This window comes from Eublepharis macularius, chromosome 4 (genome assembly GCF_028583425.1).
Source record: "Eublepharis macularius isolate TG4126 chromosome 4, MPM_Emac_v1.0, whole genome shotgun sequence".
NCBI classification, from domain to species: domain Eukaryota; kingdom Metazoa; phylum Chordata; class Lepidosauria; order Squamata; family Eublepharidae; genus Eublepharis; species Eublepharis macularius.
In genome coordinates this window covers 132,373,826-132,398,081 of record NC_072793.1, presented here as the reverse complement: position 1 = coordinate 132,398,081, position 24,256 = coordinate 132,373,826, and the positions used below count along the sequence as shown (strand labels likewise).

Genomic DNA, 24,256 nt, shown 5'->3' with positions numbered 1-24,256 from the left:
AGCATAGACCACATTTAAATTTCACTCTGATCAAAGAATAGAGACAAGAACGAGGTCATTAAAAAAAAAATTATCAATACTACTAGTAGTAGTATTAGACGCTGTAAGCAGCCCAGTTGGTCCATAGCATTCCCCTTCTGCCCAAACAAAAAATCCATGTAATAAATAAGCACCACATCACTTCTGCTTCTGTAAGAAAATTCCCTGTATTTCCCTCAGACCACCCCTTCCCGCTCCTAAAGCTGCTTTAAGGACTCCGTAAGAGAACTTCAGCCCTCGGCGTCCGCCCTTCCTCCAGCGCCTCCCGGTCCTCCTCGTATGCTGTTCACCCCTCCGCCAGCAGGGGCCGCTGAGCAGCCGGGCTCCCGGCGGCCGATGGGGCGGGGGCGCTCTTGCCCGCACGGCGAGGCGTCATATGACCGCAGCACGGGGAGCGAGAGAGAGCCGCCGCCGCCGCTGCAGCCAGAGCCGGAGCCGGCCCGAGGCGCGGTCGCGAGAAGCGGGCGAGGGAGTGACTCCGCACCTGGGCCGCTGTCGGCGCTGCCCCCGTCGCCACCATGCTGGCGCTGCTGTCCCGGCTGCTGGACTGGTTCCGCTCGCTCTTCTGGAAAGAGGAGATGGAGCTGACGCTGGTGGGGCTGCAGTACTCGGGCAAGACCACCTTCGTCAACGTCATCGCGGTGAGAGGCCGGGGCGGGGGGCTCTCTATTTCCCTCTCCTTTCTTTACATCCCCCCCCCCCAAGGCTGGCAGCTGTTCTTGCTCCCTCTCCCCGCCTTTGCTCCGTTGAGTGCGCGCAGTAGAGTCGAGTGGACGAAGTTTTGCTGTGATTCTGATTTCCTCGAACCCGCAAGTTGCGTGTCTGAACCCGGGGAGGAGGAATAATCCTTGGCCGTAACAAAAGCAGGTTTGGCCTCCCTTCTCCCAGCCAAGCTTGCTCTGATTTGTGTGTGTGCGCGTGTGTCCTCCGCCCTCTTGTTTTGCGGTGGTGGCGCGTTCTGGCACGCAGTCTCCGTCTCCTGAAGGAGCGCGATCCAGGGAACAGGCTCTTCCCCTTGAGTTTTTGACTTGGAGCTATAAACTAGGCCTCGGTCGAGTGTCTCTCGGGTGGGGTGCGGCCGAGTCCGGAGCGCTTGCCTCTTGAGCCACTTTACGCAAGGCCGGAGTGGAGAGCCTTTGGAGAGGGAGGAGAGGCCGCTTCCCAGCCCAGCCTGACGCTCGTTGCGCAGCCAGCGGTGCTTGGGATGGGCAAGGTCAGCAGCGCTCGCGAACCGGACTCCCTGTGGGCGTGGCCTTCCCCAGGGAACCGTGTGTCCCCAGGGGCGTTGCCAATCTCCAGGTGAAGCCTGGCGATTTCCTGGACTGACAGCGGATCTCCAGACATCCCCTGGAGAAAATGGCTGTTTTGAAGGGTGGGTTCTAGGGCATTTTGCCCTTCCCTAATCCCTGTCCTCCCCAGGCTCCCTCCCCAACATCTCCAGGAATTTCCCAGTTCAGAGTTGGTAACCCTAGTTCCTGGTGTCTGAACCCTAGTGAATGTGGCAGCCCCAAGATGTGATGCTCTTATGGGCTTACCTGGTCTGCCCTAGCTTGCCCCCCCCCCCCCCCGCCTGAGGCAGCTCCTCCTTCCCAACCTCAACGTCACTAGTGCCACATAATGCAATTCCAGCATGATCTTGAGGTGCTTCATGTGAAGTTAAAGCAGGATTGGGAATCCTGTGTAGGGTGAGGTAGAAATGTAGTGAAGCTATTCTTTAAACTGCCTGTTGATTTTGTGTTTAAAATCTTTTTGGTTTCCCTTTTCCAGATGAGGGGTGATGTTAAGAAAAGATAGAATCTCTCCGCTTTAATGTGGGTGGAGGAATGGATCCTGTAGGAGGTTGGCCTTGGGAGCAGTGATGTTTTATGAGCCCCTCCTGAGTATGTTTACTTGGAAACAACTATTAGAGTTCAATAGAATTTATTTCCAAGTAAATTCACATAGGATATTAAAGTTAATCTGGAAAATGTACCCATGATGCAACATTTTTGAGGTAGTGCTAGCATTTCCTCCTTCTCTTTGTGCATTGAAACACATCTGTGTATATGGTAGTGGTTCCAGTTGTACAGAGTGATAGTGAACTTTGGGAATGGGAGCTGTTCTGAAATAGTTAAGAATTAATAGGGCTTGATCAAAAAGACCAGGTTCTATTTGGCTCAGGTTTCTTGGTAGGTCAGAAGAGCCTTTTGCTTAGTGCAGCAACAATAGAAGGGTTGTGTCCAGATAATGAAAATCCCCTTTTGTGATGGGATTGCTTCCATTGTGAGCCCAGCTTCAGGTTAACCATTAACTTATCCGTCCTAAAGCTGGCTTGTAAAAGTCTTTCTTGGTGTCTTTCTAAATGGTTCATTGGAGCTCTGTAATGGATGATACTATGTTTTCCTTGCCCTAGTGTTTTTATTCTATCCCTTCATGGGAGTACAGCGCTGACAACTAGATTAAAACTGTAAGATTGGCATTGGTTTTCAGGTATTGAGTAAACCAGCATCCTTAGTTTAGTATGCTTAAGATCTTTTTAGGTGGGTAGCAGTATTAATCTGAAGTAGGACAGCAGGATTAGAGTCCAGCAGCACCAAGAAAATTTTCAGGGTATGAGCTTTTGAAAGTCGGAGCCTATGAGTAGGAAGATCTTTGAGTGCCTTTGGTAGGCTCACTGTTGCAGTGAGCTGTTGCCATCAGTGCTGCAGCTTTTAACTGAAATAATTTATTGTTTTACTATGACTAAGATACATGTAATGGGCTTGCAGTACAGCTTCCTTGCAGGCTTGGGGAAATGCTTCCTGGTCTGTATCAGCTTGCTAAACCAGTTGCATATAGTGAGTTTTATTCCAGTTTTTCTTGTGAAATCTTACCTGGAAACAGGGAATCTTATGAGTGAAAGTGAGTTTAGTTGCCTCTCCAGCAGGGGCACAAAATTAAGGATAAGCAAGAATTGGTTTGCAGAACAAGCAGTTCTTGAGGCATTGGTGAGTATTGTGTGTCTGTCAGCATATTGATGGTTGAATCTTTTATTGTGGTAACTTTTATTCTGGCCCTCAACAAGATCAACTTAAATAATTCACATTTCTAGGAAGTATTTGCAAATGCACTCACCTTGTGCTTATCAACTCCATTCGTATTTTACAATTTGGTGGTGGCCAGTGCAATCCTAATAACACTTTTCTACGAGTAAGGCCCATTAAGTAGACCTGTTTTGGATTGTACTTTATGCTCCGTAAGTGATTTGGGAATTTTTGAAGTGACTTCTAAATTTTTTTTACATCTTCCCTCACTGTGACACTTGTGTTGTGATCCAAAAACTATTGCAGTATCCTTTGCATTGCAGTACCTATTGGGTGGATGTGAAATAGCTTTGTGACAGAGATTCTCTAAGTTGGGGATGCATGAGCTGCCATGTGTTGGTCCTGTACATCGATGTACATTGAGATGAATGTTGAGGGTGGGAGAAAGCATGCTGGCGCCACCTATACCTGTGCATAATTGCTGGTTTGTGAGCACAAAAGCCCTTTACATGTGATGTTATATGCATAAAAGTGTAGTGGACTCAAGCAAACTGGCCCCCTCCTCCCTCCCATGTGTGATCTCATGAGAATGGAGTCTGTGGGCGTAGGGTGTGCCTGTGAAGACTCTCTCCCTGTATTGAGGCTGTTTATAGGTGGGCACTGGTGGACCAAAGGCGAACTTATAGCCAGTTACGCTGTGCCTGCTGCTTGCTGGGGTTCGTGCAGAGAATGCTGGACTTGGCTGGCCAACATTCTTAAACAAGAATACATAGTTAAGTTTGCATATTTTGGATTGTATCTATGCCTTAACGGCTATGAGAGAGAGAGCCAGTTTGGTGTAGCAGTTAATTGTAGTGGGACTCTAGTCTGGAGAACCGGGTTGATTCCCCACTCCTTCACTTCAAGCCAGCTGGGAGACCTTGGGTCAGTCACAGCTTCTCTAGAGCTCTCTCAGCCCCACCCACCTCACAGGGTGATTGTTGTGGGGATAATAATAACATACTTTGTAGACTGCTGTGAGTGGATGTTAAGTTGTTCTGAAGGGTGGTATATAAATCAAATGTTATTACTATTATGACACTGTAAGAAGTTTTTAGTTGGAAAAAAGTCCATACAAGACTTAAGTTGGCTCATCCCTGGTCTTGGTTAAACAGCACATCATTCAAAGAATCAAGGATGATTTATGACGGTGTACATGAGGGGCCTATTAGGGGTGGTTGTTTGCTTTAAAGGGCCACATATGGATTGAGAGCTATAACAGAGGACTGATCAACTTATAAATCTTGTTTTTTTAAAAAGATGAAATCCACAAAATCGTCAGGGTGACAAAGTTTTCAGAATTTTAAATTTTTTAAATGCTGTGTGCTCTCTCACTGCAGAGTATACCTCTGTGCTGGTTTTTAATGAACTAATAATCAGATTATGTAGTTTATCTTATGTAATAAACATGTTGTCACCAGATAATACTGCATCTTTAAACTGAACTTTTCCTGATGGAAGTTCATATTCAGGTAATTGCGATGGGAACTTTGTACTTTTATTACTCTGTAAGTTGAATAGCCTGTAAAATTCACAGCTAACTAGAAGAACATGCATCCTTTTCACCAGCAAGGAATGTTGGCATATTTAACCTAAACTGAACTGATGCCAACCAGAATGATGTATTTTACGCCCCCCCCCAACTCCTAGGATCCAGCATCAGAAACTTAGGCACCCAAATGATTGCTTGATATTTTTCTCACCCTGATAAATAAAACTAAGTTATTTTCACCTTGTTTTTTTCCCTAGTGGGATTGTGGGAACTCAGAGCAGATTGTAAAAATACAATAATTGGAAAAGTTAAGAGTTCAAAAACGACACCCTTGTTCACTCAGGGCCATAGGTTCTTTGGCTGCTTGCAGGCTATGAATACTGAAATAAGTGGGGAAATGGTAGCTCAGTCTGACCTAATGCAGCTGGCAAAGGAGTTCCTAAAAGTTCTCCCCAGTTGATTAAAGGGGGATGAACTTCCTTATTTGGGAACTAGCATCTAGAGAAGTGCAGTGGTATCATGCGAGTAACAAAAGTAGGTAATACTGATTGGCTTTGAGCTATCAAACTTACTGATAGTGCCTCTGTTTATGTTCTTTAATCCTAATCTGCTTTGAGTCAGTGAGAAAGGTGGACTATAAATTGCATGCATACATACATACATACGGATTACATCTTCCACCGGTAGAAACAATTCTAGTGCTGCTAAAGAAACTTGGGATCATTTTTACATGAGAACAGTACCTTCCTTCTTTGTATCTATCAAGAATTCTTCAGTGGGAGTGTACTTGTTAAAGGGGAGGGAAAATGTTGGTGTTATGTGCTTGTGAGTTAAGGTTCCATGGCTACAATCCTAGCCACATTTTGGGGAAAGTAAGAATCACTGAATTCAGGGCTTGCTTCTGAGTAAGCTATCAAGTCTTTGACTACAAGTCTCATTACAGTGGAAAGCTTTATCATTGCATGGAGTAAGCTCTTATCTAGTCATTAGACAAATTTGAACATGACTTGTTTTTTTCTGACAGATGTAACAGCATGATTCATTGAAGATGATATAATGAAGTTGAAGTCTGGATGCTGATGCAATATGCTACCCCACCTTTCCAAACTGAGAATATCTTTAGGATTCCTAATTTTTTACTGTTCTGTTTGTCGAAAAACAACTAAAAATACATCCATGTCCGATGATGTGGGGTAGAAAAATTTCTGAAACAGAACATTTTGAAATTTTCTGGTGCTGTATTTTTCCTTTGGAAATTTTCTATTTTGAAAGATTCATTGTGTCATAAAGTTAACAATGACGCCAAACAGTGGAACAAACCGCAAGTGGAAGAGAAAGGGGTAAACATGCTCAGCAAACTCCAAAGTTTACAAAAAGTCAGAAATTTAAATGGTTAAATAAACAAGAAGTTACACACAGTTAACATCACTGTAACATACAAAAATAGTCAAAGATACATTCACATGCAGGCAAGCCGCTCAATGTCCAATAGAAGTAATCTTCCACGCTGTAGCGAAGATACGTAGTGACAGGTATTGCACATGAAACAACTGGCAACAGTCGGCCCCAGGTTGTTGGGCGGGGGAGTACGGATTCCACTTTGATTCTTCCTTTGCTATACACTTATTGGAAGGAAAACAGGCTGTTGACTATATTTGCATGGACTCACCTGTCACTACGTATCTTTGCTACAGTGTGGAAGATTACTTCTATTGGACATGGAGCGGCTTGCCTGCATGTGAATGTATCTTTGACTATTTTTGTATGTTACAGTGATGTTGTGTATAACTTCTTGTTTATTTAACCATTTAAATATCTTGAATTTTTGTAAACTTTGGGGTTTGTTGAGCATCTTTACCCTTTTCTCTTCTGCTTGTGGTTTGTTCCACTGTTTGGTGTCATAGTTTTCGTGGAAGAGCCTCTTTGTATTAGTGGTATAAAATTAACAATGACTGGGTGGTATTACCACTACAATATTAGGGAAGTTTGCCAGTTTTAAAGTTGTAACTAATGCCTTTTTTCTATGAACTGTATATTTATTGTATATTTTGTTGATCTGAAACTGGAAGATAAAATCGCAAATAATCCAAATTAGCCCTGAAATAATTCTGTGGCATTTGGGGCCACTGTGTGTATACGTATGCACATATATTTAGCTGCTTAAGAAATTTTGAGATTTGGAGATCTTGAAAGATGCTGAATTGGCAATAAGAACTGTGATCTGCTTGCATTAGCACACATTAGGCATCTTTTGTGTAGTATTTCTTAGCCATTGTTCCCTGCGCAAACTTTTTAGCAGGCTCATGCTGAAGCAGTGAAGGATGTAAAGAAATAATGTTTGCAGGGTTAGTAAGAGTTACACCTCTCTTATACAAAGTGGAGGCAAAACGTGATACCTACTGTAGCAGATTTGAGCTCTAAACACATTTAAGTTTTGCAGATTTAAAAATAAGCCCATTGATACTGTTAGTCTAAAAACAAATCTATCTGCATGTATGCTAGTACTTTGAGGTGCTTTAGCCTCAAAGGAGGAGGAGGTATTACCTGATGGAGTTTCTGGCTTGCTGCATACAAAAGCAGGCAAGTGGTTGGGTTTTTAAAAACAAGTTTAACTGTGAAAGAGCCAATATCTGTTACTCATCTAAGAAGCTGTTACTAGTTTGGGCCTCTTATTTCTGTAAAATCTGTATATCCAGGAAGAGGTTGTCCTTGAATAGCCTGTTTTCAGTAGGCCTTGTCTGTGCCAGGAAGATATTTCCTTAAGTGATTACAGGCAATTATATTCACATGACATAATCATTCCTGGGCAAAAAGTTGAAGATCCTAGGTTAAATCCTTTATCCAAGGTTAAATTCTTTATCCAGTCATTTAGTGCAATCTCTTGGTTCATTTAGCAGGTTCTGATGAAGCATTGTTAAAGCGCAGTCAAGCCAGAAGCAGTAACTGCAACCAGAACTTGAAAGTGAGATTGTTCTTGCTTCTTCCCATTTGGGTGTGACACAAATGAAGCATGTGGCAAAGCAGCAGTAGGGTCTGCTAAGGTTCCGGGATAGGTTTTTAAAGATTTTTGTCAGAATAGCTGACGGTTTCTTTCCTACAGAGATAGCCGACCAATAGAGTATGTCCTGTGAACCCTTTTGGATCCTTGCCACCTGTGAGTTCAGTATTAAAGGTTTTTCAGATGTCATCAGTGGTAATATATAGGTGCTTCAATTTCATTTTAAAATCCTTTGGATGTGCATGTAGGGGAGGACATATGGTAAATATCAGGTTTTTCACCCAGTATGTTGTACTGAAATTTTAAAACTTCTAATTGCTGAAGTCTTGCAGATACTGAGATTAACTTGGGTACTGAGCCTCTGGCTAGGAACCACAGTTACATCTGGTAGATAGGAAGAAGTATGGGTGGAAGTTCTTCGTTAATCTGTCTGTGAAATACCTTATATATCCAGCATGGAAGGAAAGCATCCATATTCTGCCCTTCTACTTGTCTGTTGTGTAGGTGAAAATAAATTTGATACCTTTTCTTATACCACCTCACTTCTCTAAAACCCAGTAGGAAATTCAGAGCAGCTTAACAATACAGAAAAACACAACAAAAACAAGAGGAGGAGAAAGCTTCTAAGTGAAGAGCAGGTTTTATCTCTCCCAGATTTTCCACACAGTTCAAGGATCCAAGCATCAGGCTAAAAGCGGAAGGATAAGAGCCCTTTTGCTTGTACCCATGGTCTTGTGCCTCTGGACACTCCCAGGCCTTAAGAACCTATGAGCAGAGGAGAAGCAAATACAGCCAAGTCTTATTTAGGTGCTGCAAGCAGATCCCATTCTGCTTCTTTCTCTTTCTTCTCTGGTGCTTCCTTCTCTTCTTGAACTGTAGAGAGGCATGCTCAGTTCCTGACCACATGCTAAATATTTTACTTTTCAGCACCTCTTGTTCTTTAAAGTGCAGATCTGATTGTGTCTAGTTGAAATGGATAACTCTCAAACTTGCTGAAAACATGAGCACTTGGGATGTAATGCTACCTGTTTGTTAAATTCTTTGCTTCTTATGCAATTTAATAAAATTACCTTTTACACTGAAGAATGAGAATAGGTGACAAGCTGCTCTTGAAGCACTTCTGTCTGATCTTGGGTTACTACCCAGCTTTATATGGTTTTGTAGCCCTCATGGCTGTAAAGATGCACTTGGAAAAGTAATATAACTTAAGACCTATCTTTGGAATTCTTATTTACATCATGATTTCCAAGCAACAATAATAACATTCAATTTATATACCTCCCTTCAGGACAACTTAATGCCCACTCAGAGCAGTTTACAAAGTGTGGTGTTATCCTCATGATAACCCTGTGAGGTGGGTGGAGCTAAGAGAGCTCTGAGAAGTTGTGACTCACCCAAGGTTACCCAGCTGGCTTGAAGTGAAGGAATGAGGAATCAAACCTGGTTCTCCAGATTAAAGTCCTGCCACTCTTAACTGCTACACCAGACTGGCTTCCTGGTACAACTGGTATTGTGCACTGTATAGTATTAGTAAAGCTTATTGTCCAGGACCAGACCTTCTCCTGGACTTACCTGGGCTGGAGCAGGTGGCCATGACCCTGGCTCCGACATTTGGGCTGTCAACTGCTCCTATGGCTGCCACGCCAAGAAGACTGGCATTGTTGAGCCTGGTAGTGCATAGCTCCTATACATCACTGAACACTCCCTTTAAGGAGCTGCCAGCTGCAATTACAGGTAGTCAGACTGGCTAGGCTACCAGGCAAACAGGGAACAGATGTGGGAAGTCAGTTGAACACAGGGCATGATTGAACGTGGCCCATATAAAGGGCCAAGTGGCAGGCCAGGGAAAGAGGGACTTCTCCAGGCTGCAGAGGAAAGACTTGGGGAGGGTTGTGGAGGAACAAGGCCTTTGCCAACCTTGGAGTTCTGTCTAGAACCATGGAGGTGGACAGGGAGGACCACACAGTTGTGGGCTCCCTGGATCACCACACTTATAAAATGGTCAGGATAAGTATTGGTAAAAAGTTAAATATTTAACCCAAAAGCTACTTTTCTTTATGTATATTAGATACACCTGGAACGGTATAGTGATTGAAGTGAGGAAGCAGTCTATGCAGTTGAGATGAAGACTGTCTATGAGAGCCTGTAAGAATATTATTGGGGTCCCCAGATTCTGTTAGAGGAGCTTCAGATCCAATTTGCTGGCTTGATGGTAGTTAAAATCTTGGTTGTCTCAGCATGATGAATGTCATATACTTGGTCAGGTAAAATCTAGAATATTGTTAAGATAACAAAATTATGGTGATGGACAGTTAAGGGAGAGAGAAGACAGAGCTTTAAGAAGTATTGGCCACCTTTTATTGATTCTTGTAAGTAGCAATAAAATTTATGTGAACAAATACAGGAGTATCAAAGTAATCTCTGAGTCGTTACATTGAAAGTTAATCTAGGTTGCTTCCACACATGTTGGATAATCCACTTTCAATACTCTTTAGTGAACATTTGAAACTGATTGTCCATGTGTGGAACAAAAAATCCACTTCAAAAGGATTGCGAAAGTGCATTGAAAGTGCATTATTCAACGTGTGTGGAAATGGCCATAGTATACCCTAGTTATCTTATAATGTGGAAACATGTGTTGTACAACTAAATGGATTCCATTGAAATGGAAAAGATTTGAAAGATAATATGAGAACTAACATTATACAGACGTTACAATTTTGTTGAATATGGTGGCATTTCCTGAAACTGCCATAGTTTGCCAAAGATTTTCATGCTATGTTTTGGCTCATTCTTGTATCTGAGATGATTGGGAGGTATGTATCCTCAAGTCTTGTTCTGTCATGAGACAACAATATTAGCTCTATGCAGCATATCTGAATATAATTAGTACTATATCCTGACAAGCCAAACACCTCCAGCGATCCTGAACATTTATAATCACCACCTGTGATCTCACCAAGTTGTAGACTCAGTCTTAGAATTTTGAACTTCAGTTTTCAGCTCTCAAACTTACTTTTATCTATGTAATGACTTTCTGTTAGAAGTTGAAAAAAACGTGAGATGTGTTCAGCTTCAGGCTTTTAAGACTTGAGACTAGACATGGGCATGAACCAGAAGAAAACCGAACCATGGAGTTCGTGGTTCATGGGGTTTCCACGAACTAGTTACGAACCAGTTCGTGGTTCGTGGGGTTTAAATGCCCCTTTTCGGCAGGGAAAGGGGCATTTAATCATTGAAAGGGCCCTTTCCTGCTGCTTGCAAGGGGCAGGACCCTTTAAACTATCAGCTGGCAGGTGGGGGAATCCCCCCTGCTGCCTGCCAGCTGATAGTTTAAAGGGACCTGCTGCTTGCAAGGTAGGGCCCTTTAAATGGCCCAAACCCGAGCCCCCACCCCCCAGCCCCAGCCTCTCCCCGCCCAAGCCCCAGCACCAGCCCCCCACTTTCCTTCCCTCTGATGCTGGGGTGGTGGAGGCCTCCTTCGCTGCCCTGCAGGCCTGTGTGGCAGAGGAGAAGGCCAAAAACGCCCTTTCCGCCCCTCAAATGGCAGCCACAGCTGCCATTTGAGGGGCAGAAAGGGCATTTTGCCTTCCTCTGTTGCCCTGTGCAGGGCAGTGGAGGAGGAGGAAAAAGGCCCCCCCCCCCCTCAAATGGAAGCCACGGCTGCCATTTGAGGGGCGGAAAGGCTGTTTTTGGCCTCCTCTGCTGCCCTGCGGGCGCGCAGGACAGCGGAAGAGGCTGGAAACAGCCTTTCCGCCCCTCAAATGGAAGCCGTGGCCAAATGGCAGCCGCTGGTGGGGGTGGGGGTGGGGGTGGGGTGGGGTCTGTGGGTTGGGCTATTTAAAGGGCCCTGCCACTTGCAAGCAACAGGTCCCTTTAAACTATCAGCTGGCAGACGCTGAGGGGAGGATCCCCCCCTGCTGCCTGCCAGCTGATAGTTTAAAGGGACCTGCTGCTTGCAAGTGGCAGAAAAAGTTCAAATGGCTATTTAAACTGGACCTTTAATACAAACCAAACAAACTAGTAGTCTAGTTCGTGGAAACAAGCTTCCGTGAACCTGGAACCGGGCTGGTTCGTGGGGGTTTTTTTGGTCCGTACATCGCTACTGAGTATGGGCATCTTTGGTAGTGGTGGGATCTCCCAAGTCCTGAGGGGGGAAATGGTGGGAATCAGTGCAACTGTATATATGAGTACCAGCAACTTTTTTAAAAAGCAAAAAAAATGCCTCCTCTTCCTGGGACTATTATGGAATCACACTGCTTGTTGAAGGGAAACTTCATCTAATCAGAAACTCTTCAGAACATGATTTATGTATGTCTGGTCTTAAGTGCAAGATGTTTGTGATATATTGTTCATGACTGTTGAGAACAAATACTGGTGTGTTTATGCCACAGTCAGTCAGCAAGCGTGACTTGCCAGTGTCACCGTGACTCTAAGTAGCAGATGTTGATCTGCAGCCATGCTTCTAAGCTAGAAACCCTGAGAATTTTCAGTTAAGAAGGCATGGGCACGCTGATGAACTCCCAAATGACTTGAAGGACGATTCAATTCTGTAACTTCTATAACTGGGATCTATGATGTCAGTCATTTTAGGGTATGTAGCAAGCTGCCTCTTAAAACTATTATTATTCACACAATGAGTCACATTTTAAGCCAGTTGGTTGTAGTGGTTAAGATCGCAGGACACTAATTTGGAGAGCCGGGTTTCATTCTCCACTCCTCCACTTGAAGCCAGCTGGGTGACCTTGGGCAAGTCACAGTTCTCTGGAGCTCTCTCAGCCCCACCTACCTCACAGGGTGTTTTGTTGCGGGGATAATAACATACTTTGTAAACCACTCTGAGTGGGTGTCAAGTTGTCCTGAAGGGCGGTATATAAATCATTATTATTTAGAAATTGTATATGCCACCTTTCCAGAGATGATGTGAAGGTTATTGGTTACAAATACCTAGGCACCTCTTGAGGACTTGGCAGTGCCTTTTCACTGTTTAGGTAAACTTCAAAATGTAATGCCAGAACCACTGAGGGTGTTGGAATAAGTATCTGTTGCAAGAGTTTAAATAGCTGTTGCAAAATAGAGAGTTGAGCAATAGCTGCTGCATTGCCAGAACACAGAGTAGTGCTATCAGTGTGGGAAATAAGAATGGTCAGTAACTCTTTGCTGATGTTTTCTTCCTGTGATCTCATGCGGGATAAGCGATTTCTGCTAATTCGAGTCTTGTGCTAGAATAGGTAACAGTAATTCTTAACTATCAACCAGACAACTTGCAACAACTTGACTGAGGTTTTTGCTTTGTCTGGTGGCACCCATGGGGATCATTCATATGATGGTGGCAGCTGAAAGTAGAATGGAAGCAAATATTCCACTCAGCACATAATATAGCACTGTGTTCTCCAAAAAAAGATTCCACTAATACCCCATCTTCATAGGCAAAATTCTTTTCTAAGTTTAAATTGCAAATAAAGCCCTTTTCAGAAAAGTTTTTGCTTTTCTGCAACTTTCTTTTTGTTCACTTTGTTTTACAACCTAATTTTTTGTTCACAAAGAACTTATCCTGTAATAGTGGTATAATGCTATAATTAAACGAAATGAAGAGAACTGGTAACTATCAGTTGATACCTACTCCACAATAAAGAACAGGAAGTAATGAAACTAGACATAGAAGGAAAGGAGAAGAATGTCATGGGACACTAATGCCAGGAAACTAAATATCAAGTTTGTCTGTCTACGCTGGATAACTTAATTTGCATTTTACATTGATAGCCACAAGTCTGAATTATGGAGGATAACAGGGAAAACATAAGAATTTGCCTAAGATGGTGTTTTATCTCCCTAAATAGCAAGGAATGTAGCTTAGAGGTTCCTCTGGTTTTTGCCTTGCCACTGACTTCTCAAGTTACTGTGATGGCCGTGAAGCTGCTTTTTGAAGAGGGCTGATAGACAGCTAGTACAGATTTCTTGGCCTTGCCTCCTGATGGGAATGGTTGCATGAAAGCTGCAGATTGTTGTGGTCAGAATGACTTGAGCTATAGTGCTTCTGAGTTAGCTGGCATATGTTCTGTCTCTGTAGCAGTGGTTAAACTGAGTAAGAGCTCAGAGAAGCAAGTAAATGTAGAGTGGAGTGAGGGATGGAAAACAGAAATCAAGGGAAATAGGGGAAATGGAAACTGATGCAGTCTATACATTGAAACAATCTAAAATTTTGCGACTCCTGTTCCTCTGAAGGAGTAAATAGACTAAAAGCGGTTGGAACTTCTGCTTTCCAACCACCTGCCCCATTTTGCACTGTGAAATTCTCCTGTGGTTTTTTGAGCATTTACGTGGAATAAAGCTTTGAGTGCCCCGTGTTTTGCAGTTCCTGGTGCAAATGCCAGACCCTCCATTTCATGTTCAACTTTCCATAATTTAATAGCACTGGCATCTTTGCACTTCAGAGAGTTGGTGGCTTGTAGTCTAGTGTACCTTGCCATTAGATTTTGGTGTCTGTTCTGTTTTTTTAAACTTCTTGTCTATCCCCCCCTGATTTATATAAGGGTATGTTGTAGCCATAATAAAACCACAGTTATCTTCATGCTATTTCGATATAAACTGATAATAAATTCTCTCAAGACTGAGAGTGAGGAACCTACTGAATGAGTATGTAGGAGACAGTAGTGGTAGCATAGCTGGTAATGGCAAAAACTGGAATACTTTCAGTAACTTCTTTGAAAAGCTACCAAGGTCTATGGTAGTATATAGTTACTCAGAACCACAGAAGATTTTTTTTAAACCCCTGTGTTATAACCTTTTAAGCTTAGCTTAAGCTTAGTGTAGCTCATCCAGCTGTGTGCAAGTGATTGCACATATAGCAACCATGAGCATGCAAAATGACATCCTGGTAACTGCAATATCTAGTTTGCATCTGAGAGATGCTCAGCTCAGAATTAAAATTTTCTGTTGAACTTTGCCAGACCCCTGATTGGAGAACTAAGTGGTGGTCTTGCTTATAGGATAGTCATATTATACTGCAGGAGAATAATGGGTTTGAGCTTGCACTTCAGTAGCACCAATCTGTAAGAGATTCTCTGCAGTAACTATGTGGGGCAGGAAAACAGAATATGTAGCCTATAGTGTTGTGTCCTTGCTGGAAAAAATCTTGAAATATTCATGCTGTAATAGAACATATTACAATTTTAAAACTTGAGAAATATTCTCCCAGTTGATCAGGTCTAGACATATCTTGAAGCTGACTTTCAAGCTGGGTATCTGGAAATTACGCAATTTGTGATGCTAGTATAGCTCCCATGAGATTGCTATGCTTTTCAGGTTCTTCCAGTTGTTATCCTGTTACCTCAGGGATTTGGGAGTACTGCTTTTGGGGTTGGTACCCAGTTTCAAAAAGATGAGGCATTCTTCTAACCCCGGTGGCTAATGCAGTTTCTTAACACAGTGTTGGCATATGACTTTTTGGGAGGGGCATGCTTGACTTGCAGTGTGGTGCTGGAGAGCTTAAACTCTTTCTGTGCTTGCATCTTGAATTAAAAGTCAGTAGGAATCTGCAGGGGATTTGTTGTGTGCCAATTACTCCTCCTCTCATTCTGTTGATTTGATTTTCATTTCCTCACATGATGCTTGCTCCTTGGTTTGCTTCCTTTAAATTTCATCCAGTTGTAAGAACAAGCATCAAGTCTTTGTGAGCCCTTCCATATTTTAAATTAACTGTGCTATAGCATTGCACCCATCAAAAAGAAAACAGTAGGCACGGATTATTTAAAAAATCCAGCTAAGCTGCTTGAGAGATCCTGTGCCTGTTGCCCTGCTGATGAGCATATTTTCTGTTTTCTTCTCAGTCGGGTCAGTTCAGTGAAGATATGATTCCTACAGTGGGCTTCAACATGCGGAAGGTTACGAAGGGTAACGTCACAATAAAGGTAGGTAGGACTTGGTGCAAAGGCAGGTTTGTTAAGTTGTTGACATTGCTGTGAGTGCCCTAGCAAATGTGAGCAGGCTGAGGTCAGAAGGAATAAAGAAATTCTTCCCTCTTAACCACCTCTTTCAATCCATAGCAGCTCATTCAGCGACACAGTCCACACACATTCATGATTTTTATTACCTGCTACAATTGAAACGGCTTGAATCAACAAAGGATAGAGTACATAACGGTCTATCAAGACTTGAAGTGTGTATGCTGAGACTCGTATAGCTGTTCTATAGTATTTAGTATGAACTGTTCACTTGGCATCTTTTTAAAAAAGGCTCCTTTAAGGTCAAGTCTTTTGTAATGCAGAATTGTTGAGCCCCCTCCCCCCATGCTGCTAATTCTGCACTAAATAAAAAGTGGATAATAAGTTCACAGAGCGCTTCGTTTCCCCATGTTCCTGTCTGTTTTACAGTCCCTTTCATCCCCTGGAAAGATCATTCCTAGGATCATGGGACTACACAAACAAGTGGGTGGGTGGGGTGGGTGGGAGGGAAGAGAGCATGGAGAGAAGAGGACATGAGGATGAAATTGCTTCTCCTTGCCCTTCTGCAAGTGCTGTTCCACTTAGAAAAGGGATATCTTTCATCCATTCCTTTGTTCCTCCTTGATGCAGCCCACCACTACTTACAGCTGTTCCCCAGCACAGATCCTATGATCCCAGAAAAGAGCTGTAGGAAAGGAGCACGGGAGAACTCAGTGTTCTTCCACAAGCAGATGGTAGGGCACTGCCAAGTTGATTCCAATTTATCAATTGCTGGTTTAATAGAAAAGTATCATCATTGGAGGATTGTATTCATTCTAAAATTCTGTGTAAATTAGGCAGTAACTTGAAAAGAAACCTTAAGGTGATCTATGCCAGTGAACAGAACAGAGGGAAGGAAATGGTAGTACAGGGGTACTTAACTAATGGGAAAAGAGTCAAGGCAAAATACATTACTGGGAGGCAGCAGAGAAAAAGAGCATCTGGTGAAACTTTTCTGTGCTCCTAAAGTTGGTTACAGAGAGGTTTGCTCAATCACTTGCCATGAGACAGGAATGGAGCTAATTGTGAGTCCAAAGATACTATCATCGCCATTGCTGTATTGTAGATACAGCAATATTTCCTTGGAACATACACTAAATCAAGGTCATAACCTTCAGGAAGAGGTACTCCTGCTAACTAAATTTAAGTTTAGGGGTCTGCTGGCTTTGATCTCATGGAGTGCTTTGGCAAACAGAAGGACTTGTTGTCAGCATAGTGCATTTCCATCCCCACCTCCTCAAACGCTGCTGTTCTCTGAGGAGCAGCAAGTCAGGGCATTTTGGGCTGCAGTAGGAAAAGGGGAAGTAAGGAAATTAGGCTCTGCTGATGGGAATCATTTCTTGGTGAAAATGATCTATGAGATCCAAGCCATTGAGAAATTTAGATGTAAATTTGGCCTGCTTCTTGGGCAGTAGAAGCAGGGTTAATCCGATGCTCAGTAATGGTTGCTCTTGGAATAGATGACTTTCAGAATCCCTAGTCCACACGGCTTCCTTTTATTATGACTTTTAAATATTTTAATGTACCTTCTCTCCCCCCCCCCTCCAAATCTTTTAAAAGATCTGGGATATAGGAGGACAGCCACGTTTCCGAAGCATGTGGGAGCGCTATTGCAGAGGAGTTAATGCTATTGTGTAAGTATAGGCATTTTATAACTCTTCGTTTATGTGGCTTCTTTTTATGAGGTGTTGAACAGCACCTGGGGTTTTTTAGTGCTCCACAAGTATTTAATATGTTGCTATGCTCTAGTCTTCCTCTAACTGGTCAGGAATAAGCTTTTATCGCAAGCAGTGCAGAACTAGTCTCCTTTACAAAAGTCTCCTTTTGTAGAATTCAGCGGCTGCATTGATTTTTAGTCTCTAGAGGAAAAAAAACTCTAGTTAGTAAATGTTGTTATAATGGCTTGGATCCAATGTAACAGTTGGAAATGTGGTTGTCCAGCTTTCCCTTTCTTGCTGCATCCCCTGAAATGCTGTTTCCAGGAAACGGAACCCTCGAACAGCTGTAGGGGTGAAATGGACAGTTGAATTGCTGAAAATTATGTCTCCATTATTACTGGAGCAAAAACACTTCCACCGTTGAAAACAAGGTCTGTGCCCAAATCAAACTGTTCAGCAATCTCTGCTTTCTTGGGGAAAAAACCCTTCTGTTTAAAAGCAATATAAAAGACACAAGACTTTTCTGTATTTGGCTCCACCTGTAGATTTCCAGTAATGGAGGGTTTTAAAAATCCTTTCTGTCTCCCCCCTACCACCACTGTAGAAGACCTCCAGTTTCCCCCTCTTGCTGTCCTGGGCGGGGGGGGGGGGGCGGGGGCGGAGAGAGGGACTGTCCCGCAACAGCAACATTTCATGCTGTTATGGGATGAAGAATGAGTGAGAGCCTTTCCACTGAAGAAAACCCCTTCTGGATCCATGACCGTGGTTGTGTTTATTGCATTGGTGGACAATGTTCCTGCATAAGCCAAGAATCTGATATCCTGAAAATAACTGCTAGTTAAAATGAAAAAAAAGCTCTTAGATCTCATAGCTTTCAGTGGAAATTTAATTTGTATTTTTATTTTAAAAATTCGAGCCCAGATAAGATCTTCAAGAAAATTAACCATAAAAGCTGTTGGCTGTTCTTAAAAATGCAGTTCAGAGATAAATATCTAGTGAAGGCATAGAAATCAAGGGGACTGGGAGGCCTGTGTTGCCCTGCAGCTTCTCCTTCCCCATAGCTATTATTCCTTAATGTTTATTTGAGATATGGATGACTTACCTACTATTGAAACAAGCTTTTAGGTTTGGTGCAGTGTAGCCTAGTTGCGGCTGTGCCACCAAATTCCTTGCCTGCCTCTTTCAGGATTTTGACAAGGTTCTTATTCCCCACTCTTAGTCACTGCTGGTGACAGTGGTTGGCTTGTAAGTTGCTGAGGCCTGTTACAGCATACTGCATTTGGTTAGCCATTTCCTTGTAGTTGGGTATGGGTCATGTTTCTCTCTGGCTAGTCTTGGACAAGATTTTTGTATTGCGTAACTGATTTGTACACTAAAACCTTTTCACAGGTATATGGTTGATGCTGCAGATCGTGAAAAAATAGAAGCATCTAGAAATGAGCTGCACAATTTACTAGACAAACCACAGCTACAAGGAATTCCTGTGAGTAGTTGAAATCCCATGTGAAAATGACACACAAGGCTTACTAACAAGGTGAAAGAAAGTTTGTACAATATTTTGAAAGAGCTGTAGCTTTGCATAGTCATTAGTTGCACAGATGCCCCTTTCAGCATTAAAGTGTAAGCTGCTAAAATGAGACGCAGTTTTTTTAAAAAACACTCCAATGTGTTACATAAATTGGCTCTTAAGCAGACAGTGAGCAGTGTGCTTTTACAGAGGGAAGCAGAAGGGTTTGTTTTTGCCATTGGTGAATAAATATCAAAAAAGAGGCAGGTAAAACCTGGAATTACAGTGTCTGACTGAGTAATCACTATGGGAATGAGTGGGCTCTCAGGTCCTGCATCTGGCCTGCTTTGCTCATACTTCACCTCCTAATGTCTTTTCCTTCAGCTGTTGAACTGTGTGAGATGGGGTGTTGAGGCATGATGGTGTGGGCTAGTTGTGGAACAGTCATGCTCGTAATCCTGCCTGCTTCTGCTGCACTGCGCAGCCAATGACCTGCTCCGTAGCTAAATGAACCACATCCAGGCACCACGTGGGCAGTAATGGGGGGGGGGGTTGGAGATTAGGGGGACTTGCATGTGAACATTCTATATTCTAAAGTCCAACTATCCTCCTTGAAATGGTCTCTGGCAAAATTTCCAGATAGGTTGCTGCAGTATATTTATATGAGAAGTACTGAATGAAATTCCTTCCTCTGGCCTTCTTGTGTTTGCTGTGTGTTGCAAGGAATTGATCACTGTCCTCTTTAAATAGAATATAAGCTGCTTTGATCCTAGGAAGAGGCGAGATGCAATTAAATGGATGTTTTCCTTGTTAAGGTTCTAGTGCTTGGAAACAAGAGAGACCTTCCTAGTGCTTTGGATGAGAAGCAACTTATTGAAAAAATGTAAGTCATTAAGCAAACATTGTTCAAGATAACTCCACACTGTTACTATCCATCCACACTGTTACTATCCACTCACAACAGTTGATAAGGTAACAAACATGCTGTAGAAGAGTGGTACTCACTGCATGGTTTACCATCAACCAAAAGAGCTATATGATTATTGTATGCCCTATGTGCCACCCCACTGAACATGCACATACAGTACCTCTGTGTTATGTCTCTCCTTAACTGCTTTTCAATGTTAACCAGCCCTTGTGTATCTGAAATGAGGATGAAGGGTTTCCCTCTCTGTCTCCAGCATGAGTCACAGCAGCTCAGGAGAGAGAACAAGACTGTTAAAGTGCTCAAAGGTGCTGAGATGAGGCTGCAGAGTAGGGTGGGGAAGGGGGATGTTGGAGATGGACTCTTCTTCCATCGCTAGCATGCACCCCCCAGGTCAGGGAGGGTCTCATCTTACTCATTCTTTAGTTACTATGGCTGCAGCTTTTAAGGTGAGAACCCCCTGCTAACCACAAGCCTTACTGGGTGATAGCATTGTTCACTTTTCTGGGATGTGGAACAGGTGCCACATTGGCCAATGGTGCTCAGAAGACCCACATGTGGCTTCTGAGCCTCTGAGTGGTAGAAACTAGTTTGATGTGTGTCTCCTAGAAAAAGTAACAAAGTGTTGTAGTAGACTTCCCTAAATATGTATTGGTATTTTTTTGGAAGTATTGCTAACCAAATGATTGAAGCTCCATGAAAGGCTATTGTCAACTTATTTCTCTGCTACTTTCTTCCAGGAACCTGGCAGCTATTCAAGACAGAGAAATTTGCTGCTACTCTATTTCTTGCAAAGAAAAGGACAATATAGGTAATTAATATCCTGAAATGCTAGTGGCTACTGGAAGAGAAACTGGATACCTAAGTCACTGTTGACAAGAATGTAGGCATTTAGCAAACTTTTGCTAATACACATTCTGCTCTGTATGTTCTTTGTAATTTACTTGTGTAGAAAAGGACATTGTATCATGTAGGAGAAATAGGCAGTGACATTCACAATGCTTCCGAATTTACTCTAGATACTGATCACAGTATTTTAATGTCCTGATACTGAAGCATAGTTCTCTTCAAATGTATCTTAGTTGGTGGGCAGCAAGTGTCACTTTGCCTTTGGCCTACAACAGTTGAATCAATCTATGAAATTTCCTACGGGATAAGAGAATGTTTTGTGTTCATAGAATTTCTGAGGTTGGGCTCTTCATTCTACTTGGAGACAAGTTCCACTGAAATCAGTACACACTACTTGTAAGCAGGGTCAGTCCAGAAAGGTACTCAGTGAATTACCCATGAAGCTTGCCCTGTACTGACTCAGGCCACTGGCCCATTTAGTTCAGTATCGTCTACTCTAATTGGTGGCAGCAGCAGTCCAAGTCTCAAGCCTCTCAGATCACCTAACACTTCACTGGAGGTGCCAGCAATTAAATTTAGGGCTTTCTGTGTGCAAAGCAAGTGTTGTGCCTCTCCTTTAAGGCTCAAGGTGCCAGTACCTCCTCTGTCCTTGGTTCTGTCTGCCACATTTGTCTAGAGCGCTTGTTCCCTAACTGAGAACACTCCTGTAATTTTATTCAGCGTACTTCTTTATAAAGCTAAAAGTAATAGTTCAGAGAAGAGCCCCAAAATACCGAGTGCGTAAGCTAGAATGTTTTAATACCAGATTAACCTGCTGTCCTGATTCTTCAGCAGAGTATGTGTGTATATGTAGAAGGGTATTACAGTCTTTTATGTAATAATGTTTGGGGTTTGAAGTCTTTGAAATGAATTTCTGTCATGGTGAATTAGCCACGAGGAACACAAGTCTGCAGGTTCTGTGTGCAGCTGAAATATGTTGGAGACATGGTGGAATCTGGAGGAGGACACTCCCGTAGATGTGTTGGTCCTGGTTTTTAAACCACACAAACTGGTTCTTCTAAAATACGGATTTTCAGCTAGTGGAAATAGAGTATCGTAAGCCAACTGACCAATGTTGCTCTCTTTCCTAGATATCACACTTCAGTGGCTTATTCAGCACTCCAAGTCTAGAAGAAGCTGAAATCTTGCCAATAACTCCCCACTTGGCCATAATCTCAATTGTCTACTCTCTTCATGATGAAACGTTACCCAGGATAGTCCTCCTGTATCCAAGGAATTGCCTTTTTTCACAGTTCATGCCTCATGTGCACTGCTGAAGACTTATATTCCTACTTGTCATAAAGAATTGCCTAGAGTTGTCATGAGTTGTGCAAACGTTTTTAAGTTCATCTAAAAAGTGGCAGTGGGTGCTTTTTTAAAAAAGGAAAAAAAAGCTACCGTTAAAAGTGTATTTCTGCTCTGGTTGTCCTGAGCTAGATTTTTTATATTTGATTTTCAGCAAACTTATTTAATTCTTGTATTTAGTGGCTCATTGAAGTTGCTGACCAAGGGCAGCATGAGGGTTCTAGCACCACTTTCTGTGCTTTAAGCTTTTCAAACACTGTTTAAATGGGATATTAACTTGTCTCTCAGATGCATGTGAAATGTATTGTAAAATGGTTTGCAATGGAGAGTGCCAGGCTCTAGATATTAAATCACTAATTAACTTATGCTTTTTTCAAGTTGTGAAGTTGTCTCATCCCAATGAATTAGAAATGTCATACTGTTATTTTGTATCTGTTGTTCATTGCTAATAAATTTTTTAGCCCACTTGAAATTAAGCGGAATATGGAATAGAGTACCTAAAATGAAGGTTTTCAAAAGTTGGACATTGAAATAGGTAAAACAGATTTTAAGAACTTCAGGCTAGATTAACAATCCCACTTTGTTCTTGGAATGTTTTGCAAAGACTCTACAGCTGCATGACACGTGAACAACTGGTGATAGTAGGTGTCTCACTGATTCCCAGCCCAAGAGATTCTGTATCACTGTCTGGCTTGTCATTTCTTCTGTTCATGGAATAGCTGTGCACAGTTGTGCTTGGTGCTAGGAAACACCTAGACTATTTGTGACAGCCCTAGATCTGCCTTTTCTTTTGATGTGTAATCATGTGTGAAGTCCACAGCCTGTGAAATGTTAAATGGAGTCTTGGAGCTCAAGAGAATGGATGATCTGATCTGTTTCTTGGTTAGCTTCTACAGTACAGAGGTGTATGAACTGCAAACTGTAACAGTTCTCTTGTAGCTTTACCTTCTTGGCAGTGTCAATATTTAAAGGGACATTTGTTAAGACTGGTTTTGTTCTTACAGTAATGTTAATGTACCCCACTGTGTGCATATAAATATATGGGATACCCGCTTGTGTTGCCCTTCACTGTGTGGAGTTTGTTTTTTCGACAACACTTGTATGTATGTGACTTGTATTCTACATTTTCAGATCCTTGTTTAATACATATTTGACATACTTACAGGTATGTTCACACTATATGCCGGATGAGTTCAGAGGGTGAGTTTGAAGCAGAAGGCATTTTATATTGGCTCAAGCACTACCATGTGCCGTATGTGACCCTTCATTTGTTGCGAAATATCTCTGACCTTGTACAAGCATCCCTGTGTTGCTCTTAAGAACCTTCTGCTGGAAGCCATCAGATCCCACATTAGAGTAGTGTGCGGGATGTCTGTACAAGGCTGTCATACTCTCGCAAGATGCTGGGATAATGCAGCAGTTGCCAATCTGTCCTTGAGTACGTGGCAGCAAACATTACAGGTGTTGTGTGTGCGTTCTTGCACCAAGTTATAGTAGCTTTGCCCTCAGTATTGAGCTAAGCTAATACATACAATTTGATTTATGCTACCATTGCCTTACTGTTCCCATTCCAATTATTGTACTACCTCCATTTGTGAACAAAGCTTGCATTTGTAACTGCAGTGTGCTTCAAAAAATCCTGTAATCCCATTGGTGCTGTAGAGAGGGTTAATAACTTGCTACTGTATTTAGCAGTTCACTGTGGACCTCTATACTTGCTAGAGCATCTCTGCTTGTGCCTAAGATAAGAAAGTTGAATTAGAATGTGTCAGCCTTTCCTGTGGGGATCAAATTATTGTCTACGTAATTGGCCTATTGCTGAACTCAATGTGTGTTGGGGTGGGGTGGTGGTGGTTAGTGTATACTTCACAGCTTTCAGCATTTGACATTCAGAAACTACTATCTACTTTTAAACCTGTGCATTAATCTCCGCATGTGAACAACTTACACATTTACCAAACTGTAAATATGTGAATTTTTTATTTGGGTGGATTGCATTTTGTTGGTTTATTGCTCTTCAGCTTTATCCAATAAACTTACATTTTCAGGGTCATGTTGACATGCATGTAACTTGACTCTACAAGGTCTGTTGTATGACTGCTTGTAATATAGTAAGAGTGCAAGCTGCCTACTTGATTTTGAGTACTGCCTTATGAAATCTCAGTAATGCACATAGTAGCTAGAATACTGACTAACCCTCAAGGCTGTACTCTCTGCACTGAGTGGGGCAAGCGTCCAACCTCATTCCTATATTTTATAATTGTTTGAAAATAAGGTAATTGGAGCTTTGTTGGTCATTCCTTTGGGGTGGGGGTGGGGGTGGGGGTGGGGGAGGTAAGATGCAGCAGTACAAATCCTATAGCAACTTCTTAGAAGTGAAGTTGATACAGTCTATAATCACACTTGCCAGAACAAGCAATT

At 42.5% G+C, this 24,256-nt stretch overlaps 1 protein-coding gene across 1 annotated transcript; it reads left to right on the top strand.

Annotated features, from left to right (window-relative positions):
- The first annotated feature begins 370 nt into the window (after positions 1–370).
- ARL8B (ADP ribosylation factor like GTPase 8B) lies at positions 371–23,888 on the top strand. The gene is made up of 7 exons (XM_054978200.1): positions 371–680; positions 15,400–15,480; positions 17,113–17,186; positions 18,600–18,693; positions 19,533–19,600; positions 20,383–20,453; positions 21,622–23,888. Exons 1-7 carry the CDS (start codon positions 558–560, stop codon positions 21,669–21,671), a joined length of 561 nt encoding a protein of 186 aa, XP_054834175.1. The 5' UTR covers positions 371–557; the 3' UTR covers positions 21,672–23,888.
- Positions 23,889–24,256: the final 368 nt, after the last annotated feature.